We start from the raw sequence: 11,863 nt of genomic DNA, 5'->3' as shown, positions 1-11,863 counted from the left end.
ATTCAAATGACAAAACAAAAATCCGGAACAACATATTAAAGTCATCTTCGTCCTTTTTCCAAGAAGTCGACGTCGTTGTTGGGGTCATTGCTAATCATTTTTTAATTCCTTCAAAAAATTATTAGGGGCCTGAATTTTGGTTGCAATCTGTAATGGTTTTACTACCTCTTCTTTCAATTATTAATAATTATATGTCAGATTTAACACTAACTGACTATCCACAGATTCAGATATTCAATTTAAACAGCCAAAATAGGTTTAGATGTAAGTTGATATTGATTTGACTAAAATTCAGTATTCAATTTAAACAGTAGATGTGAGTTAATATTGATTTGACTAAAGTAGAGGTAAATTCTATAGCAAAAACGACATTTCCAAGATGTACATATGCATTTGACATCTATTAGGCTAACAAGAAAAATACAGAGGACAAAGAACATAATGTCCTGCGGTCAACATCTTTAGTAAAACCAAATAAATCTTACTTAATGGTAATAACCTCTAAAATAAGTTTAACAAAAATGTAAATAATGACCGAACTCGCAAAACAAAAGGCATATTACAAAAGGTATGACAGACCTTGACAGCAATTCTACATTTGTATCAAACAACAACTGATGAAAGAAAGTCCGTTTTTGGCATTCGCGTCTTTATGTCATTTCTTGAGACCGTCTTACACAACGACTGACCTTTTTCTTGAATTCATCTCTATTATCTCTCCATTCCTTCTGCAATTGTCCAGAAAAAAAATATATAGAAGGCATAAGACGGTACTAACAGCAGAAAACTTGTATCAATGTGAACACTCAATCATGATTTGAGCTAGGCAAATGATGGAGTGAATGCGAGGCACAACGCCTATTCATCCTATGGAGTTGAAAAGGGAAAATATTTTAAAGTTTGCCTCTGGACAAAACTTGAGTTGAAGTCAAAAGAAAAAATTATTTAAAGTTGAATCGAGCCGGGGGTCTACCAGAAACAACCTCTCTACCTTGTCAAGGTAGGGGTGTACACACTACCCTCCCCAAACCCCATTTGTGGATTGTAATTGGAGAGTTGAACTTGGAAAAAAGGCTCTGGAAATTGAAGTTATGTATGCATAGTTGTAGTTTGTTGGAACGAGTTTGTCAAGGTTGAGGATTTATGATGGAAGTGGGGATTATTTCAAGTCGAAATACACCTGCAAACCCGCCACTTCAAGTTGAAATAACCAAATTCTTTCTCAAAACATGTGAAACAACATTCAACTTTCTCATAAAAGCGATTATATTCCAAAGAAGAGCATACATAATCTTCTTCACGGCACTTCAAATTCAAGGCTTAGACAATCCTAAAAAAAACTATAAAATTTCGCATGAATTTCATTTTGAAACAGCTTTAGCCAACACCAAACCAAATGTCAAGGACACCTTAGTTGGTGTAGATTGTTTTGATGGGTTTTCTAAGCAAAAAGTTCAGAAATCCTAAGGAATGTCTTAGTAATTGACAGCTAAGGTTCTCAACGCAGCAAAAAGAATCCATAAATCAGATTACTTACGGCGGCTTCCACATTAGCAGGAGACTCATCATTAGGACTTGAAAGCATTGATATGATGCTCAAAATTATGCTCTCAACCTGTATATTACAGCCGTCAATTTTGAATGTACAAAATTTGAGTGTTCAAAGTAAAATAGCATACAAAGATTTGATGCTCGCCTAAACAATCAGAAACAACAACCACAAAAGAAAGCCCAGGAAGGAATGTTGGCGTTATAAGAATGAGATGCAAACAAGTTAAGATTGTCAAAATCTCATAGCATTTGACACATGACAACACAATCATTTAACAAAAAGTGGGATTAATGCCTGCCTACATATATAATATATACTCACTTATTTCACCTACAACTTCATAACATCCTGTATCATTAAAACAATAAAGCACATATAGACGATTAATAATCTAGCGCAAAGAATTAGTCATCATATTAACAATAACACAACAGCCCAGAGGCCGTAAATTAAGAATCCATGAAGTAGACGGAATCGAAGACAAGTTGGGAGTGGCCTCTGTGGAGGACAAGTTGCGGGTATCGAGGTTGAGATGGTTCGGGCATGTGAAGAGAAGAGACATAGATGCCACGGTTAGGAGGTGTGACGAGGTTGACCATGGCGGGTCTGATGAAGGGTAGGGGTTGGCCAAAGAAGCACAGGGGAGACATGATTAGGCAGGACATGTCATTGCTTCAGCTTACCGAGGACATGACCCTCGATAGGAAGGTGTGGAGGTCGAGAATTAGGAATGAAGGTTGATAGGTAGTGGTGAGTTTCTCCTAGGCTTACCAATAGTACTAATGCTATTCTTGTATTTTTTTATTCCCGGCTCTTTATTATTACATATTGTGTCATTCGTATCTGTTACCCTATTACTTTGTTATTGCTATTGTTTGTTGCTTTAATTTCAGTGTTCCTTGAGCCACGGGTCTACTGAAAATAACCTCTCTACCTTCACAAGGTAAGGGTAAGGTCAGCGTACACATTACCCTCCCAGACCCACCTTGTGGGATTACAATGAGTTTGTTGTTGTTGTATGAAGCAGAAGGAAAACAAGAACTAGAGCCACAGAAAAGCAGCATAGAAGATCAAACAAAAGCAACTGAAGCACCAGAAATAAATGATCCCTCACATTTCACATACATGTCTATTTGGTGAATATGAACGTCAAAATCACTCACTAACTAGAAACTGCACGAATGCAGTTCTAATATATACGTGCAATACAATCATAGACAAACTAGACTCTGTACAACAAATGCAATTCTAATGTATACATGCAACAAACGATTAAATCCAATTTCTCTAGACAAAATAAAAACTGACATTGGAGAATAAGAAATAACTCCGAGATATGCTAGTTGAATCACATCAAACAGCATGATTCGTGAACTGTTCGGATGTGTCATCTACATCAAAACCTGATGAAAACAAACTTTTTCTCTGGTGGAATCACAAATACTTTTTACCATATTTCAGAAAAAAGATGAAAGAAAGCCACGCCAGTATGGTTGTGGTCCTCCACTTACAGGTATTACTACTACAATGTATTTAGCGATGAATAGAGGTCTCATCAATGATAGTCAAGGGTAAGACACTATTCTCATGGATTCCAGATTTAAGTATGGTGGTGAGAGTTCAGAACTGATTCATGATTTAAGCTTTGACGGTGAGAGATCAGAATGTTGTTGATAGTTGACTTACTAGTACAAGAGAGTAGTGTGGCTGTTCGTGAGTAAGTTTTGCAAATTGTCATAGTTAGAGACTAGCTTCAAAAAAGACTGTTTGTTATGTGAGGCAAACGTAAAATCAATTGTCCATCTTAAGATCATGGTTTAGTGTCTATGGTAATCGAAGAGCAATTTGCACCTGCAATACCTTGTTCTTGCCACTGACTATAGCTGTAATGGCAAACATCACTTCTGCCTTTCAAAAAAATCTTTTTGCAAATATCATGATCCAGTTAAAATCCACAAAAGGAGTTTTAAAGATACCTATTTCAACAAGGTAACAACTAGAAAGCTTTTAATATATTAACCTATAATTACATTTTGACAACTGGAATGATCTCTGATACAGTAAGGAATTAAACTAAACCAATTTGTTGTGGATTAAATTTCAAAAATTTGCGTAGTTCTTTGTCATAACTGCTGTGATTTTGCTTTCTTGAGCCGAGGGTCTTCACAAGGTAAGAGTAAGGTCAGCGTACATACTACCCTCTCAACACCCAACTTATGGGAATACACTGAGTATGTTTTGTTGTTGCTGTTGCCTAGCCTGCACCAGAATTTGGAAGTTTCTTCTTTTATTTACAAGTATCAGTTTGGAATTCTCTGCGTAAATGTACACTTATGTTACTGTATACCTTCTTCATTTTGATAGATTGAGTTGAACTATGAGATAAGCTGATGAGAATCATAATTCAAATTTCCATAACTCAGACTGAAAATGAGCTATAGTCATACATATTCAAAACATACATACTCAAGACAATAACATTAGATCATCTAAACAGGTTCGCACGCTCATTCATAAAGCGAAACTCAATCTTACGGTTATGTATTGCGCTACATTAATTAACCTTTGATTAAGAACCCCAAACCTTTGGGGGGGGGGGGGAGGGGGGAGCAAGCATAGGTAAAAGAGAACACAGTGACATGCTCCAACTATATGTGTGGTTCATGATACTTGAAATAAAAAGAGATATTACATACCGTATGGACAGGAGACCAACGCTCACTAGCAAGCTCATATCCGTTTGGATCATCACCAGGTGGATGAAGTATTGAGATGCAAACCTTTCCATCAGAATAAACTGTGTTTCAAGAAAGAACCAAAATCAACGAGATGATGATGATACTGAAGATCAATCACTTTACCAGCTCTATGAAATAGATATGTAGATTACACACCATTAGGATGCCACACCTCCGAGGTAAACCGAATAGTTGGAGGACTGTTGGGATAATTTTGAGGAAAGCTCATGATGGCATTAAAGAAACCGCCTTCACTGCACTTGCAACAATTAATACATAATTAGGAATTTCTTTTGGTCTTTCCAACCCAACCTACAGTACAAGTAACATTGAGACGACGGAATTCTCTTAACTAGATTCATAAACTTAAACCAGCTAAAACTACCTAAAAGGAAATATCAATATGGATTACTGAGCTGCTAAGTCAACCAAGAACGAGCACTGAGTTTCAGTTTGGCATTTTAAGGAAAGGATAATAATAAATCATGTCGAATCATAAGACCTACATCAAGCACATATGAAAGAGTAAATAAAGGTGATTGGGAACTTTTGGATGAGGAAAAAAGTGATGAATATACTTTAAAACCAGGAGCATGGTAATGTTAATTGTATCCACTATGCAGTCCCATAAGGAACTTCAGGGATTTTTATGCCGTCAATAGAGCGCAATGGATAGAAATAAAGCCAATTCCAACTAGTTTGCGAGTAAGGCACATGTAGATTGATCAATTCTTATTTCACAATTCACACAGAACTTCCAGGAAAAGAGAAACACAACAACGGCTCAATCCCAAGCAAGTTTGTGTCAGCTATATGAATCTTCACTGTTCATGTTGCTCCATTCCGCTCCTCTCAGACCAATAAAGGGTAGCTCGGTGCACTAAGCTCCCGCGATGCGCAGGGTCCGGGGGAGGGCCAGACCACAAGGGTCTATTGTACGCAGTCTTGCCCTGCATTTCTACAAGAGGTTGTTTCCGGCTCGAACCCATGACCTCCTGGTCACATGGCAGCAACTTTACCGGTTATGCTAAGGCTCCCCTTGGCTCATCTTAGACCAATATTATACAAAATAAGAAACTAATATAAAAAGTACTAGGAGTTCTCTACTAAGGTTCCAAATATCACCAGATTAAAGAATATATCCAATCCGCAGCTCCATAGTAATTGAAAACCCCATAAGCCAGAACAAAAAAATGCTATAACCTATTGTACAAATTGCAGGATCAAAATTACAACTTTTTCCAGTAATTGTCAGACCTTAAACAAGGGTATGTCATCGGACTTACAGCATCCACAGAATCTGAAAACAATTCAAGAACCAAAATCTTCTATAAGCTATAAGCTGACTCAACTTATTCAATCGATCATATATGACAGAAACCCCATTAACAACCAAATAAAAATCAAAAAGAAAGAACTTTAAGATCAAATCAAAACAATAAAAATTTCAATTTTTAAACTACTACTACTAGTAAAAGACTCACTATAAAGTATCCGGGGGTCCAATAATGGTGACACTCCATTCGAATAAGTTGCTTTCATCAACCAAACCAGCTGAAAATCCATCAACTGGCCTTTTACAGAGATCTGAAAGTAAAAAAAGCAAGGATCTTTACATTCCAATTATAGGAAATAATGAAATTAAGAACACCCAATTAAGCAAACAGTCCAAGAATGAATAATGGTACAAAAAAGCAAGGATCTTTACATTCAAATTTGGGGAATTTAATAGTTATTAACACCCAATTAAGCAAACAGTCAATGACTATAAGTATAAGAAAACAAGGATCTTTATATTCAAATTTGAGGAAATAATAAAAATTAATAACACTCAATTAAGCAAACAGTCCAAGAAAGAATATGGTTAAAAAAAAAGCAAGGATCTTTACATTCAAAATTGAGAAACTAATAAAAATTAATGACACCCAATTAAGCTAACAGTCCAAGAATGAGTTGGGTACAAAAAAGATTGTACCTTTGAGTTGTTTCTGAAGGAGGAGACTAGCTTGAGAAGCTGAAGCCATAGACTTCAGTTTGGGGGGGAAGGGGGAGGGGGAGAGAGATTATTGACAGAGATGAGAGAACTCAAAAACAGAATTATAGATTTATAAGATGTTATATATACAGAATAACTTGTTGCAAGTAGGATAAGTAACAATAATGATTACTTCAAAAGATTTTAAAAGTCATGATCAAAGAAAAAATTATTTAAAATCCAAACAATATCATATAAATTGAGACGAAGGAAGTAATATAATTTTTTTTTCCACCGGATGGATTAGGAAAAGTCCCACTTAATTTGGATGGTTGTTATGTATGTTTTCATAATGTGTCGTATAGTATTGTACTGTATCGTTTTGATGTATATAATGTTTGAATATATTATATTGTTTGTCGTCGTTTTATAATGTCATGCACCAACAATAATAAATTTGCAAAATTATAAATAAAAAGTAAGGTACGAGATAGAATAGCTAAAAGGATAAAATAGAATTATTTAATTATAAGGAAAGGGTAAGATGAGAGGAAAAAAATGAGGTAACAACGCAATCACACCAAAATCAATCATTTCATAAAGTGTCACTTTTCATCTTACGTAATGACAGATTTAACAATACGGTACAAAAAATTTAAGTAACAATCAACATATTATATTTAAAGTACCAATACGATACAATATATAACAACCATCCAAACAAGCTGTCCCAATTAAAGATATTTCACATCAAAACTTGAACTCAATTTTTTTAATTAAGGATATAATAGTAACTTAAAATTTATAAAAACGGTTCAGTGCCCTGCGGAGGTTTCTATTTGAAAGTCAAATAGTCTTTTTTAGACGACTGTTTTATGTAAAGTACAATAATATATGACTAAGTTGATTGAAGACTGAAGATTGGGACCTGAGAGCAGCAGTACAAAGGCAGATTTTGTGGATGAGATTGTATTTTGAGAAGTTTTGATATTTTTTGGTTGTAAATTAACGGTTGAAAATGATAATATGCATTATGAGTGGTCCTACGTATATTTCTTTTCAGGATTCTCATAGATATAATATTCTCTCCCTTTAATTTATACTCCTTATGTTTTAATTTATTTGAACTTATTTAACCGGATATAAAATTTTAAAAAAGAGAATAATTTTAAACTTGATGGTAAAATGAAACACATATATTTTGTGTGACTATAAATCATTGTATAAAAATAAATTATTTTCAAATAAAAGGGGTCATTTTTTTTTGTACGGATTAAAAAAATAGGTTCATATAAATTAACGGAATGAGTAGGTATTGTGTGACTAGACGCTAAATTTAAGAAAGAAAGAAAACTTTTAAAATTTATGATTTAAAATAAGCCTTAAATATTCATGTGAATATAAATTATCTCATTAAGGATAAAAATAAAATTTTTAAAGCATAACTACTTTTACTTATAAAAAAATTATTTTTTGTGCCAGGCCAAAAAACTATATCACATAAATCGGGATGGGCTTTTTATGACGTTAATATCATGGAAATGACACTAGATAATTATTTTAAGCATGATGTTTAAAATATATTTACAGTTTACAAATATATTTAAAAATCTGTCAATTTGCTCGAATTTCAGGACATGACATCCTAAAGTTTAAACCTCAACGTCGATCTTCAGGATATTGTATCCTAAAGTTCAAAAATTATGTCCAAAAATTAGAATTTTATACCCTTAATTGAATTAATAGTTCAAAATTTAGGATACTTAATCCTGAATTTTAAATTAACAGCTCAAAATTTTAATAAACTAAGCTCCCGTTTGACCGTAAAATTTGGAAACTTTTTTTTCCAAATTTTGTTTTCAAATATCTATTTGTTTATAGATTTTAACCCTTTTGGCCAGATTTTAAAAACAAAATCTTCAAATCACAAAACAACTCTAGAGTAGTTTTTGAAGTTTTTTACTCACAAAACTTCAATTTCATTTTCAAAGTAAATTGCATGTCTAGACACAATTTTTAACTTTCAAAAATTATTTTCATCTCATTTTTAAAAATTCTTTTTTCTTTCAAATTTCAACCAAACAACTCAAAAGTAAGAAATTTAGGATACTAAAATTTAGATGACTTTGTCCTGAAATTCAGACTTGAATATATTATAAATTATTAATATATTTTAAATATTAGGATTAAAAGTGGCAACCAGTGTACTTCGCCCGTTATTGTCCGACATTGTGTGGGCACACCTCAACCAATTGAAGTTTATTGTACATTAGAGTTGTCCTACGTATATTTCTTTTCAGGATTCTCGAATGCATATGGTAGCTTTTTATGACGTTATTGTCCGACGCTATGACGTCGTTCCGAAACCTAAATACCAATATTCTGGACTCAAAATATGTTTCTATAGTATTAAAAAAGTTATTTTTCTATATAAAATCCGGTATTATACCGCGTTTTACTTTAACGAAGCTTTAGCCGTTAAAGCAAAGCGTAGTATAATACCGCATTTTACATAGAAAAGCGCGGTATAATATCGCGTTTTATTTCTTTTTGGGTCCACCAATTAACAATAATTAAATATATAAAGTGCGGTATTATACAACATTTTACATAGAAAAGCGCGGTATAATACCGCGTTTTACTTCTTTTTGGGCCCACCAATAAGTGTCATGCGGTTAACTGACATAACAATAATTCAAATATATAAAGCGCGGTATTATACCGCATTTTACATCAAAAAATTCTGCCCCCCCCCCCTCCCCCGAGCTAGGACTTGCTTATTTAAAGGCATTAGGATTTTATGAAAATTCATTCAAAACTTACCTTCAAACTTCCGTTCAAACTTATCTTCTTGTTATCAAGCATTTTTTATAATGTCTGAAGAGCCAAAAATAAGGGTTTCATTATATTTGGAGAGGGGGGTGAGGTTGTAATGGAGAATAACTCTGTGAGGTATAGTTCATCTCCACAGTGTCATGTTAAATTGCCGCTTACAATGGAGTACGATAAATTGGTATCGTTGTTACGTAAAAAAATGAGCGCGAGGAAATGTTCGGTGAAGCTTAAAGTAACCGGTAGATTTCCGTATTCTGTGACTCCGCAGGGGTTTGCTTATTATTCTGAGTTTAACATCAAAGATGATGAAACTCTTAGAGATTTTTTGTGGATTCCGGATGAATATAGGGAATTTATTGTAATAAAATTGTTGAAAATGTACGTCAAGGCTAAAAACGTTGGCAATAATGAGATTGCGCAAAGCAGGGATAACCCCTAGTCATCGGGTGGTTATTCTGGAGGAGTTTTTGCCGGACAGATTCCTGATGAAAGAGTTTGCCTTGATTTAAACTTATCACCACTGGCGAATGAACAGCAAGGAAATAATTTTCTACTTTACATAATCCACAAGACGACTGGTAAATTTCAATTTTTCTACGCTTTAGCGATGTTTATTTTATGTTGAATTGGATTTGTTTTAACACTCATATTTTCCACAGGGGATATCGTTCGGATATGAATTTTACAAGTTATGCCCCGCTCCTAGTTGGAATATGCATAGTTCTGTCGTGTTGGATCATGGTGGTCCATCCAGAAGTCATCACCAACAAGAAAATGCCCATCATGGAATGTCAACACAGTACGACTTGTAAGTGAAGTGATATAGCTATATGTAAAGTATCTATCAATTTGAGTAGCTTATCATTTTGTTCTTTTTGTGCAGTGAAAACGAGCAACTTGATGTTCCTGACCTCACACAGTTGCCCGTAGACGATGTATTAACTCGTGATTTGGCTGATGCGCAGAGTCAGGAAGATGATAGTGATTATGACAACAATGCCGATGAGTCTGGAGATGACACACTCTTCCCTGAGGAAGGTGATGATGAGGAGGAAGTGAATGTCGAACCTGAGCTAACGAGGGAGCATGCTCCTCCACCTCCCGTTAGACCAGAGTTTACAAGTCTCATATGCCGTTTCATGAGCGGAATGATCCCTACCTTGATAATTTGCCAAGTATGCCAGATGTGGATGCCCTCACAAGGGATGTTGACGAATTTCGGTCAGCAATGTGGGATGAGTCTAGACCAATGGTGCCGGTAAAGGGCATGTATTTTTTCGATAAAGCTCGCCTAATCAGGGCTATAAAAATCTACAGCATAAGAGAGTGTCGTGAGATGACGGTAAGGGCGTCAACTCCGGAGGTATACAAGGTTGTATGCCGTAGAGACATTATGGGTTGTCACTGGATGTTGCGTGCGAGTAAGAAGAAATCAGGGTTGTGAAAAGTCGGTAAATATATTAGCACCTACAGATGTGAAATGGACACATTCAATGAGAATCACTTCAACTTGGATGTAGACTTGATTTCTCTTGTCTTGATTCCATACTTGGAAGTGTCCATTAGGTTCAAGATCAAAGAATGTATTACAACTGTCTACCAGGAATATGGGTGTACTATAACCAAAAGAAAGGCATATCTCGGGCGCAAACGTGCTTTTGAAATTATTTATGGTGACTGGGATAAGTCATTTTCATCTCTACCCAGGTACATTGCCACACTAAAATACTTTAACCCCGGGACTGTTGTTGAATGGAGGCATGAGCGGAGTCCGAGAAGATCGGAATATATTTTCAACTATGTGTTCTGGTCATTTAAAACAGCAATTGATGGTTTTGTGCATTGTCGTCCGGTAATTTTCATAGACGGTATCCATGTCTATGGAAAGTATGATATTAAGCTTTTGATCGCATTTGTAGTAGATGCCAACGGACGAATATTTCCACTAGCTTTTGCCATTTGTGCCAATAAAAGCGAAGAGACGTGAACGCTTTTTTGAAACACTTGAAGCAGCACGATGTCAAACAGCGTTCAGGTATTTGTCTAATATCTGATCGGCATGGTGGTATTTTAAGTTCTGTACGATATTTGCTTGAATGGCATGAACCCTATGCATACCACCGTTACTGTGTGAGGCACCTGAAAGTCAATTTTCAGAAGAAATATCACGACAAGGCCTTGCATGATTTAATGTGGATGGCTGCAACTGAGCACCAGCAGTGCAAATTCACGAGGCTCATGGAAGTGATCCGACAGTTAGATCCACGAGCCTATACTTGGCTAATGGGATATGAGCTTCACAAGTGGACATTGCATGCTGATAGTGGTAGATGATGGGGAGCCCTGACTACAAATGTGTCGGAGTCATTCAACGGCTTATTGAAGTCTACACATGGATTGCCTGTCACTGCCATAGTCCGGATGACATTCAAACAAATAACGGAGAGGTTTGTTGAAAGGCATAGAGCTGCATCGGAATTGATGGACAAGGATGTTCAATTTATGCCAATACCGATGAGAAGATTTAAGAAATACAAGAGGCGAGCACATTGACATTTATATTTACAGTACGATCACGACCGGGGTATTTTTGAAGTTCGCACAGCTATCCTCGGACACCGGGGGAATACTCTACATATCGTGAATGAAGCCCGCAGGTTGTGTTCATGTGGGAAATGGACCATCTACCACATGCCATACGCACATGCCATGAAGTGCTTTCAACAAGTTGGTTTAGGGGCAACCAACTATGTTGATAGCTAA

At 35.6% G+C, this 11,863-nt stretch overlaps 2 protein-coding genes across 2 annotated transcripts; one reads left to right on the top strand and one right to left on the bottom strand.

Moving 5' to 3' along the window:
- Nucleotides 1-371: 371 nt before the first annotated feature.
- Nucleotides 372-6,413, bottom strand: LOC104231424 (ubiquitin-conjugating enzyme E2 7). The gene is made up of 6 exons (XM_009784421.2): nt 6,266-6,413; nt 5,775-5,877; nt 4,447-4,544; nt 4,249-4,349; nt 1,538-1,615; nt 372-728 (listed from the first exon to the last, which is right to left on the bottom strand). Exons 1-6 carry the CDS (start codon nt 6,312-6,314, stop codon nt 651-653), a joined length of 507 nt encoding a protein of 168 aa, XP_009782723.1. The 5' UTR covers nt 6,315-6,413; the 3' UTR covers nt 372-650.
- A 4,167-nt stretch (nt 6,414-10,580) lies between these two features.
- On the top strand, nt 10,581-11,434 carry LOC138868390 (uncharacterized). Its single transcript, XM_070145941.1, has 2 exons — nt 10,581-10,952; nt 11,075-11,434. The coding sequence occupies exons 1-2, from the start codon at nt 10,581-10,583 to the stop codon at nt 11,432-11,434; spliced, it is 732 nt and encodes a 243-aa protein (XP_070002042.1).
- The last annotated feature ends 429 nt before the right edge of the window (nt 11,435-11,863 follow it).

The sequence above is a fragment of the Nicotiana sylvestris genome, chromosome 5 (assembly GCF_000393655.2).
Source record: "Nicotiana sylvestris chromosome 5, ASM39365v2, whole genome shotgun sequence".
Lineage (NCBI taxonomy): Eukaryota > Viridiplantae > Streptophyta > Magnoliopsida > Solanales > Solanaceae > Nicotiana > Nicotiana sylvestris.
The sequence above is the reverse complement of the archived record's forward strand: the minus strand, read 5'-3'. Positions and strand labels throughout refer to the sequence as shown.